Here is a 21,796-nt window from a genome sequence, read left to right as displayed (position 1 = left end):
TGTGAGAAGAAAGGGTCCCCAATCAGCAAGCCAGAATCTTGAGCCAGATTCTTTGAATATTAACCTGACCCTGAATAAGTAATGTATAATATAATAAGTTAATGTTTTATTGCAACTTTGCCATAATAAAAAGCTTCAAAAAGAAAAATATATTAGTACTATTCATGGAAGGAAATGTTCAGAGATGCATAGGATAGTTTCTGATCTCTTGAAAAAGACATGTAGACTTGTCGCAGCTGTTCATTAGAGCCAATGCAATGATAATTTTTAATGGAGTTCTTGTTTTCCTCGACTGAGTTATTTGTGAACTTATGTTGATTTATTGTAATGTTTTGCCAAATAAATTGGATGGTCAATCTCTTTTGCCTATGGGTTGTTCTTTCATGAGCTGGTCATTTTGACTTTTTTTTTAAATTCACACTTGATTGCTAACATCCATTGCTAATTTTGCTTTAGAGACATCAAATTTCTGAAAGCATTCCTTATACCTGCAGACTTTTTCAGGGCTTCTTGACTTCCTCTCCACTGAACCTCCAGAACACCTGAAATGCTATCTGCTCTCTGACTTCAGTCACTTGGGTCACCTTACGGGATGTTGCTCTTCTTTAGGAAAGTGAACACTTTGCTTCCAACCTTTTGCAGGGCACCTTTGACCTCCTTGTTCCTCAGGCTGTAGATGAGGGGGTTGAACATGGGAGAGATGACTGTATAGAGCAGGGAGTAGGCCTCGTTTAAAGCTGGTGACTGGTTACCTGCAGGAGCTACATAAACAATAATGACAGTGCCATAGAAAATCGAAACAACTGGGAGGTGTGAGGAGCAGGTGAAGGAGGCTTTTTGCTTCCCAGTGGTGGAAGGAATCCTCTGGATGGTCAAGATGATCTTATAGTAGGAAGTCAAGATTAGTAAAAATGGGACCAGGGTCACACAGGCAGACACTGTGAAAGACAGAAATTCAACCAAATGGGTGTCAGTACAGGAAAGTTTTAACAGAGGCATGAAATGACAAAAGAAATGGCCAACCTCCTTGGAAGCACAGAAAGGCAACATAAAAGTCAAGACCATCATTGCTATAGGAGTCAGGAAGCCAGTTATCCAACAACCAGCTGCTAGCTGAAGGCAAACTTTAAAGTTCATAACGGATGCATAAGACAACGGATGGCATATAGTTAAATACTGATCGTAGGACATGACTGATAAAAGGAGGCACTCAGAGACTGCCAAAGATCCAAAAATGTACAACTGGGCTACACAACCCATGAATAAAATCACTTCCCTCACTGTAAGGAAACTTCTTAGCATCTTGGGGACAATGGTGGTGGTGTAGCAGATCTCCAGGAAAGATAAGTTACCCAGGAAGAAGTACATGGGGGTATGTAGATTGCGATCAGCTGCTATCACCAGAACAATTACAATGTTGCCGGACATGGTTATGGTGTAGATGAATAAAAATATCACAAAGAGTAAGGGCTGCATTTCACGGAAGTCTCCAAACCCCAGAAGAATGAATTCTGTGATGGCTGTTTGATTCTCTTTTTCAGTTACACCCACATGTTCCATCTGAAGAAAAGAAAATGGACACAATGGAAAATTAAGTAATTCATAGATTTCAAGGTCAGAAAAGACCATTATGATTATATATTCTGACCTCTTGTTTAACACAGGTCAGAGAACATCACTGAAATAATTCATTTTGAACAAGAGAGTATCTCATAAATGGTATTATTTAATGGAACCTCGTCAATTACAATCACCTTAAAGGTAGTACAGGTGACAAGAATATGCTTCATCTGAACCAAACTCCCAGCTCAAATCCTAGAAATAAAAAAAATTAAAGAGAAAGAATGTCGACATACCCCATACACACATTCAATATCATCAGAAAATATGGGCGAAATTTAGAAGGATTGTTTGTCTACTTCAATAGTGCTTAAGAAGAGATCCAAAAGATCTATCTATCTATCTATCTATCTATCTATCTATCTATCTATCTATCTATCTATCTATCTATCATACCTACAATAAGTACGATGAATTAGAAACTGAATAATAAATATAGACTATAGTATTAAATATGATATAGACTATTATGGTAGTTATCCCCATGCAGAAACGCAGAAATTAATACAAAATAGGTATAAAATGCTACCAAATCTGAATTCTCCACCCATTTACACCCCTGATGGCACTTTACACTACTGATGCATTTGCTTTGAACAGGTGTAAATGACAATACAGAATACAAAATTGGAAAGAATCAAACCCAAAAGTTTTACTGTATATTTTGTATTATGGTTCAGTTGCTTGTTGTTCACAAATGCCAGAAAAGACTGATTATATTTATCCTGATTAACAACTGAAGCCACTTTTACCTTTTGGCTGTGGCCTTTATATGTAATTGTAACCCTTGCTTTCACCTCTCCAGCAATCAGAATCTTGTTTCTCTGGTTCCCTCTTCCCACAGCATGTTGTCCTCTAAAGTAAATAAAAGTTACATGAAAATATACATCATCCCCATTTTTGACCTTCAAACAGTGAATTGTGTATTAGCAGTCCCAACTCAGAAATATATAAAGACATATTGTCTCATCTGATAACCCAAAAGGGACTAATTACACTATTTATAGAGTGTGATCAGTACTGTTATTTAAACCAGATTAGTAGGTCTTGTGGGGATATTCTCCTCTCAGCCACCATATCTCAGGGCCTGGTCCAAAGCCCTTTGAGCTCAATGGAATGGTTCCCACTGGATCAGACACTAAGCTGTTGCAGTTAAAAGGTGAAAATTATGCCCCTTTTGGCTTAATCTAGCTATCTTTCTCACAGAAGGCCAGATTCACCTCTGCGCAGATGGCTAGCACCCTAACAATGGGCTATGAGAAGGGAATTAAGGTGATTACATTCCCCCAACCCACTGTATTACAACATGGATTGGGATGCTTAGATGTCAATAAAGATGAGCTCCATGTCTTTCATTCCTTCAGGGATGTTGGAAAGTCCTTAAAAATAGTAAAGTGCCTGCATCAATTTTGCATCTATCTATCTATCTATCTATCTATCTATCTATCTATCTATCTATCTAAATTCCTCCTCGTTATCCACACCTCAGAGCAATGAGGAACATTGAGGAAGGAAGTAGGTGGTTTTGCAACAAACTGGACCTAATTTTCCTCTCATTCACACTGTTTCTCCATTGACACAACTCCACTAACGTCAATGTAGGGACTTGATTTCCTAAGAGATCTGAGGGGTTTATACACCCAACTCTCACTGTCGTTCAATTAGATTTAGGTACAATTTTAAAACCCCTAAGTGACTTAGGACCAGATTTTTTATGATATTTACCTGCTTCAAGATCCTGCTGGGTACATAACAAATGAGGGTAGGCACCTGCCCTGCTGAGGTGCTATGAAAAATCTCACTGTCACAGATTAACAAGGTCTGGTCTATGTTCTAACCTTTAACCAGTCTCCTGGGAGTGCCCCTTTAGGGTACTGGACCCTAAGGACACACATTGGCTCACTGGGGAAATCCTCTGGCCTCCACCACTCTGAAACTGAGCCTGTAGTCATCAGAAATATCCATCTCTCTGTGTGGCTCCCTGAGTGAGTGCAGCCAAGCCAGACTTGCCCGGCCCCTTCAGAGCACAACGCTCTCAGTATCCGCGATGACAACAGACAGCCCTTTCAGAATACGGTGACCATTCATGTAGCCTACAGCATCTGAAAGCCCTTAGGTTAGCATTATGAAGCAAAGGCTAAGAGAGAGTTCACACTGGCCAGAGTCAGGGCTCCTCTGAGCCATACTGTTGGAAGGTGTATTTTGGCTCAACCTCTCCCCATCCCCTTCGTCTCTCAGTCCCCACTGAGCGGCTGAGTTTCAGTGAGCCCAGTTCTTAACACAGACATCTGACACCTTCTCCCTTTACTCCCCATCTCAGGGTTTTTACTTTGCTTCCTTGCGAGGGGGAGAGTACCTAGCTTTCAGCAATTAAGGCTTCCCATTGTCTTTCCAGATTCTCCACTGATATTTATCGATTACAGCCCAGACAGTTCTAGTGGCTCTACGTCGCCGACATGTAGCCTGCTCTCTCATGTCCCAGGGAGAACATCATTTCTTTCCCCGAAGGGGTAGTGACGCCAAGGGGGCTGGTACAGAAGCCATACGGGAATTCCCCACATTTTCCACACCCACTAGGGGATATATTAGGAATCAGACTGCTGAGCATTATGATGTCTAATCTTTAGGCACCTAGACAATAGAAAAATCTGAGTTAGGTGTCGAGGCTGCCTATGTAATGCACAGAGACAGATGGGCACCTAAAAATGGGATCCAAAAACCCAGCAACCTGGGTGGTTCCCACACTAAGCCAGATGCTGATGAGAGGAGGGTGTCTCAGGCTCCGTCCCTCTTCGGGAAGTTGGCACCTATTTCTGCTTAGCACCCACAACCATAAGCACTCTCCTAGAGTCAGGTGTCTTATCATACACAAAAAGCAAGCCAAGCACCTTCTGTTCAAAATGGCTTTCAGTTTCAATTAAAGGGGAAAAAAGTGAAAGCAATGTCTTCACACGAGAGATAGAGACAGAGCATAATGTGTATGATTGCTCAGTAGATTTTTCAAAAGCACAAATGGTAGTTAAGCACCAGACTCCCAGGAAAAGTCAAACGCTTCTAGGTGACTAGTTGCCATTCGTGTCTTTGAAAATCTCCATCTCTGAAAACAAAATGACATTTAAATGAATCAGTAGAATAGAGTACAACAGAATGAAATAGATGATTTTTTCACACAATGTTTTTATAACAAAAAATCCCATTTTATTCTGAAACTTAACTTTTAGCAGAAAAATTGACTGCATCTTCCAAATTTTCTTTTTTTCCCCATCCTAAGATAACCATCATTATTCTTACATATTTTTGGGTACATTAAAATATTAGATAATTAATCTCAATTTGATTCTGAAACAAAAATGTTAAAAAATATTGATTTGAAATTAATGCTGCTCCGAAAATGCTGTTTGTTCTGCAGAAAATTTTAACTTTGCATCAAAAAAACAAAAAACAGAACATCAACCTATTTTTCTTATATAAACACAATTTTTTTGGCGAAAAACTTAATATACAAAAAAAATTTTAGAAAAGAAAAACAGTTTTGTTCAAAAGCTTCCATAAAAGCTGCCTGGCATTCTATTTTCCAACTAAAATTTAAATGTTTTTGATGAAAGCATACAGTTTGCACAACATTTTCATTTAGTCCCAAACCTAATTTTTTGTTGGAAAAACAGTTCAGTTTGGAGTCAGAGTTACGAGGTTGCTTGCACCTATATCCTCCTTCTGGTCTTTCCATATGCACCTCCTCAGATGTTGACTCTCCTCTATCATTTCTAGAGGTTATTAAAGTACATTATGTAGATCCCTGACAAGGATTTCATGTACCCAATGCAAAGCAAGAGGAGAAAGAAGGGTTAGGCCCGGATCCTCAAAGGCACTTTGGTGTTGCACCTAGCTACCCGGTGAATTCACAAACTGTGGCTAAGGTGCCTGGCTACCTATGCAATGCATGAGGAAAGAGAGACACCTAGCAATGCTATCCACAAAAATCAGCACACTGAGCAGCACGCTCCCTAAACTAGCCAATAACAGATGCTGATATGTCATAAACTGCATCCCTTTGGGGAGTTAGGCACCTAAGTCCAAGTTAGAGGGAGGCATCTGTTTCTGCTTGGGATCCCCAGCTGGGAACCATGTCCTGGAGTCAGGTGACAAAGCTGTTTCTTATGAGAAAGGCTTCAGCCCATATTTAACCCCAAGCAAAATGACTGGGGATGGGGGACAGATATGAATGAGAAGTCCTGCCCCTTTATAGCCGCTAATCTAGTGGTTAAGGAACAAACATAGGGATGTGAGAGACACCAGTTCAGTTCCCTTCCTTGCCTGATGTGGTTAAGGAATTTGAAGTTAGAGCACTTCCACCTCTTAGATGAGTGCTGTAACCACTGGACTATGAAATAGTATGAAGTGGGTCCTTCCTGGTGAAATGGTTTCACTATGCATAAATAAATATGCTTTGGGCCAAAAGGAGAATGAGAATGGCTCTGTGTCCGTCCAGCGGTTAAGCACTTTCCTTTGAGGTGGGTTGCCTATTCAAATCCCCACTCTTCATCAAATAGAGAAAGGGATTGAACTGGGGGTTGCCCATATCCCACATGAGTTCCATAAGGGAAATTGCCTACGCCTCTTCTCCTCCCCCACAGACATGTTATGTGGAGTTAGGGGTGAGGTGGAGAACACCTACCAGATCAGGTGAGATGGGCAGTGCAACATCTAGTTTCACCTGGTTTGAGGAGCCCAGTGGGGCTTAGGTGTGAGAGAGGCAGCAGGGTGCATGCCCAATGACAAAAATTTAAGCTCCCTCAGGGACTTTAACTGCCAAATGTAGGTGACAAGGGGTATTTTGGGCCTGCAGGGTCAGGCAGCACCTTAGCAGGGTTTTGGAGGACCTCAGTGGCACCTAAATGTTAGACTTAGGTACCTAAGGTGGGAAGCGAGGTGTCACTTTCAGAGTTAACTGCACTTTTGACTCCACTTCACACCTGGTCTTCTTCACAGGCACCTCCTTAAAGTTTCACGCTCCCAGTTGCCCTCTCTGCAGTGGGGTCTCATGTTTGTCTCCCTCCAGACCCGGGGTTTAGGCCTGCAGTCCCTCTACACCTCACTGGGCTTTCCCCAGCAGGACTGATCAGGGTCAAGCTCCTGCGATCAGCCTTTACCCAGAGACTACAACAGTGTATCCCAGGCACCAATCAGCCTTCATGAAGCAAAATGCATTTATTATTGGGGTAAAGCATCACAGAGACAACATTAAAAAAAACAATAAAAATTCATATGTTATATGTTCAGCAGGTAGGATCGAACCTGGGGTCTCCGGAGCTAAACACATGACCCTCTACTGCACAAGCTAAAAGCCACATGGCCCTTAGCTAAAGCTGTAGCAGACTCATTAATCTCTCTCTAAGTGGTCTCGGTGCCACCGTATGAGACAGAGCAACACACTCAGGTGGTGTGTGAGTTACATATGCTCAAAGCTTACCAGAGGTCACCCATCAAACTTACGGGTTCCTAATAGGACAAAGTTCATCCAACTCTTCTGAAAGGGTTGGGGGCCTCTTTGAAAGAGGGTCCTGTCTGATTTCTGAATCAAAAGACCAAGTTGAGTCAGTTTAAACTCAGTCTTTTTATACTAAAAGGCCTTTCTTGGTATGTTGGTCTCTAGAAAACCCAGTCTGAACCAGTATATGCAAGAGTCTGTCTGGGGTTGTTTACAACCTGAGATGACACCTTAATCTCTCTCTCACTCTCTGTTTTTGGTTCTTGGAGAAGCTGTGGCAACCTTTCCCCTGGAACTAGCTTCAATCTTTGAGTATCCATAAACTTAATTTAATACGGTCTCCAAAGAAATGGGGTTTAATATCTGTCACGCTAGTGCCTTAGTCCTTTGGTGGATGTGAGTCTTAATGAATGGAACTTGTTGAAAATGTTCAGTTGAAAGGCTTTCCGGAGTGAAAATTATGCATTTGTCAAAATTGACATGTTCCTAAAAACTATCCACTTTCACTGAAAAAAAATTCAGGCTTTTCTTGTAAAGAAGAATTGGTGAGGAATATTTGACCAGTCAGGGAAAGGGATGACCTTGCTTATGAGTTTCCTCAATGCTTCTTTAACCTCCTTGTTCCTCAGACTATACACAATGGGATTGAACAGTGGAGTCACAACGACATAGAGCAGGGAAAGGATTTTGTTGAGATGAATGGACTGAGATCCCGTGGACACAATGTATGTAACGGTCAGCGTCCCATAGAAAGTGGTGACTACTATGAGGTGAGAACTACAGGTGGAGAACGTCCTCTGCTTCCCACGCTTTGATGGGATTTTGAGGACAGCCAGGAGGATATGAATGTAAGATGTGATGGTCAGAAGGAAGGGGATCAGTGATACAATGCAACATGAGACAAAAATCGCTACCTTCACCATGTAGGTGTCAGAACAGGACAATTTCAGCAATGGCGTCAAGTCACAAAAGAAATGGTCAATTTCATTAGGGCCACAAAGAGTTAAAGATTTTTCCAGAAGCAATTGCAACACAGCAGCCAACAGAAATCCCCAAACCCATGTGCCAGCAGCCAGCTTAATACAAAGATTCCAGTTCATTGAGTCTGCATAGTGCAGAGGCTGACAAATGGCCAGGTACCGATCATAAGACATGAGCATCAGGAGAAAACACTCAACAGTCCCTAATGCACAGAAGACGTATAACTGTGTGATACAGCTGGTAAAGGAAATACATTTGTCCTGTCTCAGTAAGTCCACAAGCATCCTAGGGGCAATGTTAGAGGTGTACAGGATCTCCAGGAAGGAGAGGTTACCCAGGAAGAAGTACATAGGAGTGTGAAGACTGCGATCAGCTGCTATTGTGATTATAATAAGGATATTCCCCGCCGTGGTCGCTAGATACACCATGAAGAAGAGGGGAAAGAGGAAAATCTGCAGATCATGGAAATCGTCAAAGCCCAGGAGTATCAATGTGCCCACAATGGTTTCATTTTCAATTCCAGGGTCCTCCATTATTTATTTCTAGATGCAAATAAAGAAATAATAGTAATAACAGAAGTTATAAATGTAACCCAACTAAAGCTTTTTATTTATTGCCCTTTATTTGGATTTGTAAATAATAAAAGTGCAATCATACAAAATTTCTGTGTGTCCTCCTTTAATTTACAAGTTATAATTAAATAATATATAAATTATACAGGGGATGTTTTATATAGTGTGTTAGATATCTCTGACGGCAAACAAGAGGAAGCATTGGAGAGAGAGAGAGTGTGTGACTGATAGATACCTTTGGTAGCACTGTGTAAGCTGAAAACTTCTCTCTCTCACCAACAGAAGTTGGTCCAATAAAAGATATTACCTCACTCGCCTTGTCTCCCTCCAATACTACAGTATCAAGGGGTAGCCGTGTTAGACTGTATCCACAAAAACAACAAGGAGTCCAGTGGCACTTTAAAGACTAACACATTTATTTGGGCATAAGCTTTCATGAGTGAAAAACCTTGCATCTAAAGAAGTGGGTTTTTTAACTCTGAAAGCTTATGCCCAAATAAATCTGTTAGTCTTTAAGGTGCCACTGGACTCCTCGTTGTTTTTGTTTCTACATGTAACATGATAGATAGATAGATAGATAGATAGATAGATAGATAGATTACCTTTATAACTGGCTGATCAGGAATCTCTGTGCATTCAGATTTTCCATCTCAGATGGTTGAAGAAGGCATTTCACTTCTTAATGTGTGTACATGTTCCTGTAATGTGTGTATATATTCAATTAAACTGATTGTTGGCTACATCAGTGTATCTCACTATCCTATGTGTCCCCCATTATTGGAGTAGTCAAACACCTCACAATTATTCATGGATTTTATCCTCACAACCCCCCTGAAAGCTTGCCCTACACAATGCTATTCTGGTTTGGTTTGGCTTCCTAGATCTTTATAAGCTCTCCTCCTCAATTTGCTTCATTTGCCTTCTTCATTCATTCCGCAAGGAGCATTATTATCCATGTCTAAACAGAGCTAGCTGTGCCATCTGATTTATATATTCCTCCAGGTATTTTTTTTTTCACATGGCCCCTGGGATGCATTCCCCAGAGGCTGAAAAGAAAAGTTCTGCCACATTATAGTGAAAAGAAGAATTCTTCAAGACCTCATCTGAAATCCCTCACACCAATTCCACACCAAGCTTCTTCCCAATTCACCACATGGTTATGTGGAGCAGCTCCTACAGTCATTGGTGGGTTAATGAGATAACAGCTCATTGGCTATTTTGGAAAGTTGGTTCCGGACTGCAGGAAGCTGTAGGTTGCAGATACCACTATACCTTGGAGACTGTTGAGTTAGAGTTAGGCCTTGTCGCCAACTCTTGCAATTTTATCATGAGTCTCATGCTATTTACATAAAGCCCCGGCTCCTGGAGGCACATGATTAGGTGACAATCCAAGCTTTCAATAAAAACAAACAACAAAACATTTGTAGCCTTCATGGTTGTAGAAAAAGCTTGAAAAAGTAATTCCTAATGACTCTGACACTGGAAGGGAAATAATACACACCTAACAATCATTATTTTTGAAAATCTCGTGATTTTGGGGGCCTGTCTCATGATTCTTGAATTGTTAGGGTTGGTGATCCTGATTATGTAATGTATAAATATTAATGAACTGAGTATTAAATACCCTAAGAAGAACAGCAAACTGACTTAATTGAAGCCTCTTTATGATAGTCTCCATCCTGGTAGTATCTAAGCCACTCACAATCTTCACAAAGGGATAGAGGCGTTGTGATGCTCACAACACCTAACTTCCAGGCACCTAGAAAATCACAGGAACAACTCTGTGATCTACAAAGTCTAAGCTAGGTGCCTGGGCTGTCTATACAATGTATGGAGAGAGATAGACACCTTACAGCATGATCTACAAAAAGCACATACGCTAGGCGGGAAGATACCTAAGCTAAGTGGTGGGAGCCTCCTTAGCTCTGCCCTTAGTCTCCTGGAGATAGCTGCCTGAGTCAGGCTGTGTGGAGGTGCCTCTCTCTGCTTGAGATTCACAGCCAGGAGCCCCTCTCCTCGTAACAGGCAGCTTGGGGATCTCAGTTGTTTCTTGTGACATTGAGCTAGGTGCCTGCCTCGCTACCCACAAAATGTCTGAAGCAGGAGGTTGGAGCCTCCACTCACCTTATAACTTTTAGCCCAGTGGTTAGAACACTGCTGTGGGATGTGAGGGTCTTCCTGATTATACCCCTGCATGCTTGAGCAACATTTTTATAGTCCTCCATAGTCATCTGTCCAAGTTTCCACTTCTAATAAGCTTCCTTTTTGTATTTAAGCTCACCTAAGACTTCTCTGTTAAGCCAAGCTGTTCACCTGCCATATTTGCTATTCTTTCTGCACATCAGGATGATTTGTTCCTGTGCCTTCAAAAAGGCTTCTTTAAAATACAGCCATCTTGGATGAGGGAGAATTGAACCTCCCACATCCCCAGTGAATGCTCTAACCACTGAGGAAAAGCTATTAGGGAAACAGCAGCAGACATCTTTTGATTGGGATCCAATCTGATAAGTGGTCTTTGAGATGGATTGGGTCTAGTACGCAAGTTGGGCAGATAAATACCTATCTTCCCCCAGTTCATGGATCCCTTCTGGAACTTATGTGGGAGGTAAGGCAGAAATGCACATGACTAGAGTGAGAAACTTATGTGCTAAGGGAACTGGTACTAAGAATCCTTGGGCGTTGGGTGAGTTTCGGTACCTATAGGGCTCATTGGGAGTTTTGTGAATCATAGTGGAGATGAAAATGGGGATTTACGCACCTAAGTACCTCTCTCAGTCCCACCTAAAGTGATTTGCCTAAGTTCACACAGAGAACCTGAAGCCTGGTCTTTCAAGTCCTAAACTAACACCCTAGCCACTTGGACCATCTTTCCTCTGCTCAGCAGAATCACAACCCCAGAGAAAAATAAAGATCACAGGCTGGGATTTTCAAAGCAGCCAAGGTATGTGAGAGTTAGGCACTTAATTCACAGCAAAATTAAATAGAAGTTGGGAGCATCTAACTCCCTTAGACTATGTATCCAGCCAGGATACCTCAAATCTGCAGTGACTCGAAGAAGGACTTCAGAATAATGGCACCATGGAGCTGAGTCTTTTTGTGTAGCTCAGATTCTAGATCAAATGGGCTCAGTTCACAAAGGCAGGCCCTTATCCAAAATGCAACATAATCAGCAGAAAGTCCTCCACTGACTTCAATGAGCTTTGGGTTAGATTTCCAGTTCCCCACCCCACCCCACCCCCAAAATGCTACCCTTGCAGGTTCACGGGGGATCTGAGAGTCAATGTGAGTCCTTTGTAGTTCACACGTTACAGAACACAGTAACATGAGGCTGGAAGGGACTTTGAGAAGATAAACAAGTCCAGCCCTTTGTGCTGAGGCAGGAACAAGTTGACCTAGACCATCCCTGACCATCCAATCTGTTTTTATAAACCTCCAATGACAGAGATTCCACAACCCTCTCTTGGAAGCCAATTCCAGAACTCAACTACCCTCATCGTTGGAAACTTTTTCCTAATATCTAACCTAAGTCTCCCTTGCTGCAGATTAAGCCCATTTCTTATTGACCTATCCTCGGTGGACACGGAGAACAATTGATCACTGTCCTCTTTATAACAGTCCTTAACATATTTGGCGATGGTTATCTGGTCCCTCCTCAGTCTTCTTTTTTCAAGACTAAACATGCTCAGTTTATTTAATCTTTCCTCAATAGGTCAGGTTTTCTAAACCTTTTATCACTTTTGCTGCTCTCCTCTGGACTCTCTCCTGTTTGTCCACATTTTCCCTAAAGTGTGGCATTCAGAACTGGACACAATACATGAAATGAGTCCTGACCAGTGGTGAGTACTGCGGGACAATTACCTCCTGTGTCTTACATATGACACTCCTGTTAAATCCCAGAATGACAGTAGCCTCTTTCACAACTGCATCACGTTTTTGACTCATATTCAATTTGTGATCCACTATAACCTCCAGATCCTTTTCAGCAGTGCTACCGCCTAGCCTGTTATTCCCCATTTTGTAATCTTGGATTGGATTTTTCATTCCTAAATGCATTTTTCTTTATTGAATTTATTGAATTTTATTGCCTTTCCATTTGTCTTTATTGAATTTCATCCTGTCGGTTTCAGACAAATTCTCTAATTTGCCCAGATTCTTTTGAATTCTAATCCTGTTCCCCAAAGTGCTTGCAACCCCTACTAGCTTGGTCTCAATTTAAAATCTTATAAGCAGGCTCTCCACTCAATTATGCAAGTCAATAACAAAAATATTTAACAGACCCAGGAGTGACCCCTGTGGGACTCTACTAGATACACTCTCCCACTTGGAAAGTGAACCATTGATAACTACTCTATGAGTACTATCTGTCAACCAGTTGTGCACCAACTTTATAGTGATTTTATCTAGACCACATTTCCCTAGTTTGCTTACGAGAATGTCATGTGGGACTGAGTCGAGCAAGATATAACATTTCTACTGATTCCTCACCAATCCCTAGGGCAGTAATCCTGTCAAAGAAGGAAATTAGGTCAGTTTGGCATGATTTGTTAATGACAAATCCATGCTGACTCTTGCTTATAAGCCTGTTATCCCCGAGGTGCATACAAATTGAACGTTTAATCATTTATACCGGAATCTTTCCAGGTATCAAAGGCTTATTAGTCTATAATTGCCTGGGTCCTCTTCCCCCTTTTAGAAATAAGTAGCATGTTTGCCCTTCTCCAGTCCTGAGGGACCTCATCGGTCCTCCATGAGTTCTAGAAGATAATTTCTAATGGTTTCATGATTGCTTCAGCTAGTTCCTTAAGTACCCTAGTGTCACAGATACACAGGGTCTGGTCTATGCCCCAGACTGTGCCAGTCTCCAAGCTTCCACATTGAGGCCTGTGTCCCCCAAGTAAGGCTGGGCCTTTGAGACCAACAACCCCCTTCTCTGTCCATGACTCCCCTCAGTGAATCCAGCCTAGCCAGACTCCTGCAGTGGCTTACACTGTATCCCTTCAGGGCGCAATGCTCTCAGTGAGTATTTGCAGTGATAGCAGGCAGTTCTTCCAAAACAAGGTAACCATGTATTAGTCCTCTGGTATACAGACTCAGAAAGTCCATAGGTTATCATAGGGAAAGAAAGGTTAAGACATATTCCATGCTGGCCTAGCCAGTGCCACCACCGAGCCAATCTACTATGGACTCATTCCAATTGCTGTCTCTCTCTCTCAGTCCCTTTCCCACTCCCAAAACCAACTGCTCTCCCTTCCGCTACCTCTCTATTCTCAGGCTGGGCCTCTCCTTGACTTCCTGTCATGACATAATTCCCCACTCTGAACCTTAGCGTCCAAAAGATGGGGTACCAGCATGAATTCCTCTAAGCTCAATTACCAGCTTAGTACTTGTAGCGCTGCCACCAACCAGGAATTCCAGTGCCTGGTACACTCTGGTCCCCCCAAAACCTGGCCTGGGACCCCCAAGACCCAGTCCCTCTGGATATTAACATAAGGAAAGTAAACCCTTTCCCTCACCGTTGCCTCTCCCAGGCTTCCCCTCTCTGGGTTACCCTGGAAGATCACTGTGATTCAAACTCCTTGAATCTTAAAACAGAGAGGAAAATCCATCTTCCCCCCTCCTTCTCTCTCCCCCTCCCAGACTCTCTCTGAGAGAGAAAGTAATCCTAACATAGAGAGAAAATTAACCTTTCTCTCCCCCTTCCCTCCTTTCTCCCCACCAATTCCCTGGTGGATCCAGACCCAGTCCCCTGGGGTCTCACCAGAATAAAAAAACAATCAGGTTCTTAAACAAGAAAAGCTTTTAATTAAAGAAAGAAAAAACAGTAAAAATTATCTTTGTAAATTTAAGATGGAATATGTTACAGGGTCTTCCAGCTATAGACACTGGGAATACCCTCCCAGTCTAAGTATACAAGTACAAATTAAAATCCTTTCAGCAAAATATAAATTTGAACTCCTTCCAGCCAAATACACATTTGAACTCCTTCCAGCCAAATATACATTTGCAAATAAAGAAAACAAACATAAGCCTAACTCGCCTTATCTACCTAGTACTTACTATTCTGGATATATAAGAGATTGTATCAGAGAAATTGGAAAGAAACCTGGTTACACGTCTGGTCACTCTCAGAACCCAGAGAGAACAACAACCAAAAACTAACAGCACATACACAAAAACTTCCCTCTCTCAAGATTTGAAAGTATCCTGTCCCCTGATTGGTCCTCTGATCAGGTGACAGCCAGGTTCACTGAACTTGTTAACCCTTTACAGGCAAAAGAGACATGAAGTACTTCTGTTCTATTAACCCTTAACTATCTGTTTATGACACTTCCCTATCGAGAAGTGGGAGAAAACCTGGTTATTGGTTGCTAGGCATCTTTGTTCTGGCTATTGGGAGTTTCACTGTTTTCATGGATTTTCCACTGGTAGGGGTTAGCCTGGGCCAGCCCTTTAATGACCCATTCAGTCTACTCCAAAAAGCAAGACAACACAAACGCCTCATACTTCCTTTGCTGCCCCAAGAGCAGATGTAACCCTTTTGCACCCAATGTATAGCAACACAAAGTATGAGAGAAACAGAGGCAAACAGAGACTTAATGAAAATACTACAGAAAACGCAGTAACCGCTAACGGTTCTGAGATTGCTTCAACTAGTTCCTTACATACCCTTAGACAATCCCGTTAGAGCAAATTTTTGCAAACTTACCTATGAGATTTAGGAACCTAAGCCCCATTCATTTCCAATTATCCTTAAGCAGCTAAGAGTCAGACTTTCAAAGGTATTCAGGCTTCTGAAGATGCAAACAAGTACCTAACACATTCTTTAAAAGCACATCAACAGATGAGGGGCCAGTTTTTGAAAGGTATTTTGGAACCCAGTGGGATTTTCAAAAGCATCTATCTGCCCAAAACTCATAGACTCATAGACTAATAGACTCTAGGACTGGAAGGGACCTCAAGAGGTCATCGAGACCAGTCCCCTGCCCTCATGGCAGGACCAAATACTGTCTAGACCATCCCTACTAGACATTTATCTAATCTACTCTTAAATATCTCTAGAGATGGAGATTCCACAACTTCGCTAGGCAATCTATTCCAGTGTTTAACTACCCTGACAGTTAGGAACTTTTTCCTAATGTCCAACCTAAATCTCCCTTGCTGCAGTTTAAGCCCATTGCTTCTTGTTCTATCATTGGAGGCTAAGGTGAACAAGTTTTCTCCCTCCTCCTGATGACACCCTTTTAGATACCTGAAAACTGCTATCATGTCCCCTCTCAGTCTTCTCTTTTCCAAACTAAACAAACCCAATTCCTTCAGCCTTCCTTCATAGGTCATGTTCTCAAGACCTTTAATCATTCTTGTTGCTCTTCTCTGGACCCTTTCCAATTTCTCCACATCTTTCTTGAAATGCAGTGCCCAGAACTGGACACAATACTCCAGTTGAGGCCTAACCAGCGCAGAGTAAAGCGGAAGAATGACTTCTTGTGTCTTGTTTACAACACACCTGTTAATGCATCTCAGAATCACGTTTGCTTTTTTTGCAATAGTATCACATTGTTGACTCATATTAAGCTTGTGGTCTACTATGACCCCTAGATCTCTTTCTGCCATACTCCTTCCTAGACAGTCTCTTCCCATTCTGTATGTGTGAAACTGATTGTTCCTTCCTAAGTGGAGCACTTTGCATTTATCTTTATTGAACTTCATCCTATTTATCTCAGACCATTTCTCCAATTTGTCCAGATCATTTTGAATTTTGACCTTGTCCTCCAAAGCAGTTGCAATCCCTCCCAGTTTGGTATCGTCCGCAAACTTAATAAGCGTAATTTCTATGCCAACATCTAAATCGTTGATGAAGATATTGAACAGAGCCGGTCCCAAAACAGACCCCTGCGGAACCCCACTTGTTATACCTTTCCGGCAGGATTGGGAGCCATTAATAACTACTCTCTGAGTACGGTTATCTAGCCAGTTATGCACCCACCTTATAGTAGCCCCATCTAAATTGTATTTGCCTAGTTTATCGATAAGGATATCATGCGAGACTGTATCAAATGCCTTACTAAAGTCTAGGTATATCACATCCAGCGCTTCTCCCTTATCCACAAGGCTCGTTATCCTATCAAAGAATGCTATCAGATTAGTTTGACATGATTTGTTCTTTACAAATCCATGCTGGCTATTCCCTATCACCTTACCACCTTCCAAGTGTTTGCAGATGATTTCTTTAATTACCTGCTTCATTATCTTCCCTGGCACAGAAGTTAAACTAACTGGTCTGTAGTTTCCGGGGTTGTTTTTATTTCCCTTTTTATAGATGGGCACTATATTTGCTCCCTTCCAGTCTTCTGGAATCTCCCCCGTCTCCCATGATTTCCCAAAGATAATAGCTAGAGGCTCAGATACCTCCTCTATTAACTCCTTGAGTATTCTAGGATGCATTTCATCAGGCCCTGGTGACTTGCAGGCATCTAACTTTTCTAAGTGATTTTTTACTTGCTCTTTTTTTATTTTATCTTCTAAACCTACCCTATTCCCGTAAGCATTCACTATACTAGACATTCCTTCAGACTTCTCAGTGAAGACCGAAACAAAGAAGTCATTAAGCATCTCTGCCATTTCCAAGTCTCCTGTTACTGTTTCCCCCTCCTCACTGAGCAGTGGGCCTACCCTGTCCTTGGTCTTCCTCTTGCTTCTAATGTATTGATAAAAAGTCTTCTTGTTTCCCTTTATTTCCATAGCTAGTTTGAGCTCATTTTGTGCCTTTGCCTTTCTAATCTTGCCTCTGCATTCCTGTGTTATTCGCCTATATTCGTCCTTTGTGATCTGACCTAGTTTCCATTTTTTATATGACGCTTTTTTATTTTGTAGGTCACGCAAGATCTCGTGGTTAAGCCAAGGTGGTCTTTTGCCACATTTTCTATCTTTCCTAACCATCGGAATAGCTTGCTTTTGGGCCCTTAATAGCGTCCCTTTGAAAAACTGCCAACTCTCCTCAGTTGTTTTTCCCCTCAGTCTTGATTCCCATGGGACCTTACCTATCAGCTCTCTGAGCTTACCAAAATCCGCCTACCTGAAATCCATTGTCTCTATTTTGCTGTACCCCCTTCTACCCTTCCTTAGAATTGCAAACTCTATGATTTCATGATCACTTTCACCCAAGCTTCCTTCTACTTTCAAATTCTCAACAAGTTCCTCCCTATTTGTTAAAATCAAGTTTAGAACAGCTTCCCCCCTAGTAGCTTTTTCAACTTTCTGAAATAAAAAGTTGTCTGCAATGCAGTCCAGGAACTTATTGGATGGTCTGTGCCCCGCGGTGTTATTTTCCCAACATATATCTGGATAGTTGAAGTCCCCCATCACCACCAAATCTTGGGCTTTGGATGATTTTGTTAGTTGTTTGAAAAAAGCCTCATCCACCTCTTCCACCTGATTAGGTGGCCTGAAGTAGACTCCCAGCACGACATCACCCGTGTTTTTTACCCATTTTAGCCTAACCCAGAGACTCTCAACACTTCCATCTCCTATGTCCATCTCCACCTCAGTCCAAGTGTGTACATTTTTAATATATAAGGCAACACCTCCTCCCTTTTTCCCCTGTCTATCCTTCCTGAGCAAACTATACCCATCCACACCAACATTCCAGTCGTGTGTATTATCCCACCAAGTTTCAGTAATGCCAACAATGTCATAGTTGTATTTATTTATTAGCACTTCCAGTTCTTCCTGCTTATTACCCATACTTCTTGCATTTGTATATAGGCATCTAAGATACTGGTTTGATCTTGCCTCCCAGCTTTGCCCTGACCCTCCTTTCTCTCTGCCATTATAGCCCATGCTCCCTCCTGTTTCCAACCCATCTCCCAGGTCTTGTTCCCCACTTACCTGTGGGGTTTGCTCACCTGTCCCCGTCGAACCTAGTTTTCATTGACATCAATGGGAGTTAAGTGCCTAGATATTTCTGAAAATCCCACTAGGTATTTAACTACCTTTCAAAATAGACAGCAGAGCTTTTAGCTCTCCATCACATACCCCCATCTTTTTTCAGATAGGGTAAATCAGCCATAGCTTCATTGGGTCAATGGATCAGATCCCCAGCTGATGTAAATGGATGTATGCCAATTTATCCCATCTATGTATCTGGCCTCCATTGTCTGAAGAGGGACCAGCATTAAAAGGTAACTTGCACATGCAAGAAAAAGAAACATTTTAATGAAGTCTTTGGGGAAGCAAATTAGAATGTGAGGCTTGTACAAGAAAATGCATCAGAACCTATAAAAGACCCAAAACCTTGGAAAATATTATCTGCCTAAATTCTTGGTGGCAGAAAGCAGACAATACATGATTCTGGGAAGAGATTGAAGGCATCACAAGAAAAAGCAAGAAAAGGGGAACTGAAGATACCAGTGGGTGATCAGCAAATACCCAAGAAAAGTGTAAGATGTTCTAAAGCAGTATGAGAGGTGAATATGACTGAATTTTTTGCTTAGAAAGAAAATGTGTAGGGTCAAACCCAAGGGGTCTTTATTTGGGTCTTATTCAGGTTGGTTAAAGCTGTCCAAAAATGGCTTATTTTATCTGCAAAAAAAATCGGGGGGGGCGGGAATTTCATCAACATTTTCAGAAGAAAATTTGTCCTTTTCATCCCCAAACTGAAAACTGGAAATTTTGGGCTGAAAATCAAAGTAATGGGACAATCTAATTTTCCTTTAAAAAAAATTCTATTGGAAAAGTTTTCACCACCCCTGCTCAGACTAAGCGTGTTATGTGCATGCAGGGGTGAGGGATACCACAACAATACATAAGTACTCAGGTAGCCTCAAAAACTTCAATCAATAGGAATGAACAACAGTGGTTGGAAAAGTTTAGACTTTAATATTAATATTGTTCCCAAAATTTTGTCAATATTTCATATGGAAAAGAAAAAGAAAAACTGAGAGCTGGTCAAAAAAAACCACATAAATTTCCTTCTCTGCTCCATTTTTGTAGTGATTTTTTTTTTTTACAAAAGTAAAAACAAAAGTGGATTTATCCTAATTTTAATCAAAATTTTGAAATATTCAAGCTGGAATTTTCAAAGGAACTTGAGGGCAGTTTGATGCCTAATTTGTCTTGCTGACTGGAAAATCCGACCATAGGAATTCAATGGGAATTCTGCTTAATTTCAATGGGAGTGGAGCACCTAACTGAGGTTCCATTGAAAATCTCAATGTAAGGCTTTTCTGACTAGCTCTAGAGTCATCCTATTGCAGTGTTAGATAACACTTTTGGGTTAACATCTTAATCTGCATGAGATGGAAACTGATACAGAGGAAAAAGAAGAAGAGGAAAATGAAGAAGTAGCTAAAGAGGGACAAAGAGATAAGGGAGTTAGAAGAACAATGCTGAATTAGAGAGAATGAGGATGCCGGTTGAGGAGCTACTAACTGATGAGATGTGGCAAAACCAAAAATGATTAAAGGTCTAGAAAACATGATCTGTGAGGGAAGATTGAAAAAAAACCTGGGTTTCTTTATTCTGAAGAAAAGAAGACTGAGAGAGGACGTGTTAACCGTTTTCAAGTACATAAAATGTTATTACAAGGAAAGGGAGGAAAATTGCTCTTCTTAACCTCTAGGACAAGAAACAATGGACTTAAATTGATCAAGGGAGGTTTAGATTGGACATAGGGAAAAACTTCCTAACTATCAGGGAGGTTAAGCACTGGAATAAATTACTTAGGGAGGTTGTGGAATCTCCATCATTGAGGATTTTTAAAAGCAGGTTAGACAATCACCTGTCAGGAATGGTCTAGATAATACGTAGTCCTGCCATGAGTGCAGGGGACTGGACTAGATGACTTCTCGAGGTCTCTTCTAGTTCTATAATTCTATGATTATAACATTATTTGATCATGAAAGAGTGATCACACAAGTGTGTCTTGCAGTGTCTCCCAGGACTGAGGTTCAAAGGCTCAAGGACACCTCTCTTAAACCAAACATGGCAAACTACTCAGGCTAAATCAAACAGCCATCGATGGATTCATCCTCTTAGGATTCTCCGATCTCTGCAAGTCTCAGGTGCTGCTCTTTCTGTCTTTTCTCATTATTTACATTGCAACGATCACAGGAAATGTCTTGATTGTGGTAACAGTTCTGTTCAGCATCGCCTTCAAACCCCCATGTACTGGTTCCTCAGCATATTGTCCTTCCTGGAAATCTGCTACACCACAAATATCATCCCCAGGATGCTACTTGGTTTCCTGTTGAAGAAGAGTATAATATTATTCCCTGTCTGCATGATACAGTTCTACCTCTTTGCTTCATTGGGAACCATGGAGTGCTTGCTCCTTGGTATGATGGCTTATGATCGGTACCTGGCTATATGCTATCCACTGCACTATGCAGCTGTCATGACTGGCAGGGCCTGCACCCAGTTAGTAGCTGGTTCCTGGGCATGTGGTTTTCTGATACCCATGATAACAGTATCTGTGGTGTCCCATCTGACATTCTGTGGTCCCAATGAAATCAACCATTTTTTATGCGATTTCAAACCTCTCGTAAAACTCTCCTACATGGACTCCTACTCAGTCAAAACCACTGTTAGCATCTTGTCCTTGATTGTAACCTTGGTCCCATTTCTCTTAATCCTGGTGTCCTACACTCACATCCTCAGGGCCATCCTGAGAATTCCTTCCACTACCGGGAGGAAAAAGGCCTTCTCCACCTGCTCCTCCCACCTCATTGTGATCACCACTTTCTATGGGACCCTGATTGTCATGTACGTGGCCCCCTCAGCAAACGACTCGCCAGCTCTTAACAAGGTCTTCTCCCTGCTGTACACCACAGTGACCCCTATGTTTAATCCCATCATATACAGCCTCAGAAATCAGGAAGTTAGAGAGGGTGTGAAGAACCTCCTAAGGGCAATGGTTTTAGGGGTGGCAAATTCAAAATCACAGTATGCAAATAAGAATAGGAGCATTTATCTAATCTATCTATCTGTCTATCTATCTATCTATCCAATACACCCTACACCATGATGTCTATGTGATCATCCTTCTTTTTTAAGCCCTCTTGAAATCAGTCACAAACATTGCAATGACCTTGAAAACCCTGACAGTTAGGGGATTTGGTGAGTAACTTATGATGAAGGA

The 21,796-nt window shown here is 41.6% G+C and overlaps 3 protein-coding genes across 3 annotated transcripts; 1 reads left to right on the top strand and 2 right to left on the bottom strand.

Annotated features, from left to right (window-relative positions):
• Positions 1 to 585: 585 nt before the first annotated feature.
• On the bottom strand, positions 586 to 1,629 carry LOC115642742 (olfactory receptor 10A7-like). The gene has a single exon (XM_030546458.1). The coding sequence runs from the start codon at positions 1,627 to 1,629 to the stop codon at positions 586 to 588; it is 1,044 nt and encodes a 347-aa protein (XP_030402318.1).
• Positions 1,630 to 7,626: 5,997 nt separating this feature from the next.
• Positions 7,627 to 8,622, bottom strand: LOC115642741 (olfactory receptor 10A2-like). The gene has a single exon (XM_030546457.1). It carries the CDS (start codon positions 8,620 to 8,622, stop codon positions 7,627 to 7,629), a length of 996 nt encoding a protein of 331 aa, XP_030402317.1.
• An 11,443-nt stretch (positions 8,623 to 20,065) lies between these two features.
• Positions 20,066 to 21,682, top strand: LOC115642740 (olfactory receptor 11A1-like). The gene is made up of 2 exons (XM_030546455.1): positions 20,066 to 20,100; positions 20,770 to 21,682. The coding sequence occupies exons 1-2, from the start codon at positions 20,066 to 20,068 to the stop codon at positions 21,680 to 21,682; spliced, it is 948 nt and encodes a 315-aa protein (XP_030402315.1).
• The last annotated feature ends 114 nt before the right edge of the window (positions 21,683 to 21,796 follow it).

This window comes from Gopherus evgoodei, unplaced genomic scaffold (genome assembly GCF_007399415.2).
Source record: "Gopherus evgoodei ecotype Sinaloan lineage unplaced genomic scaffold, rGopEvg1_v1.p scaffold_45_arrow_ctg1, whole genome shotgun sequence".
Lineage (NCBI taxonomy): Eukaryota > Metazoa > Chordata > Testudines > Testudinidae > Gopherus > Gopherus evgoodei.
This window is presented reverse-complemented; position numbering and strand designations above follow the sequence as displayed.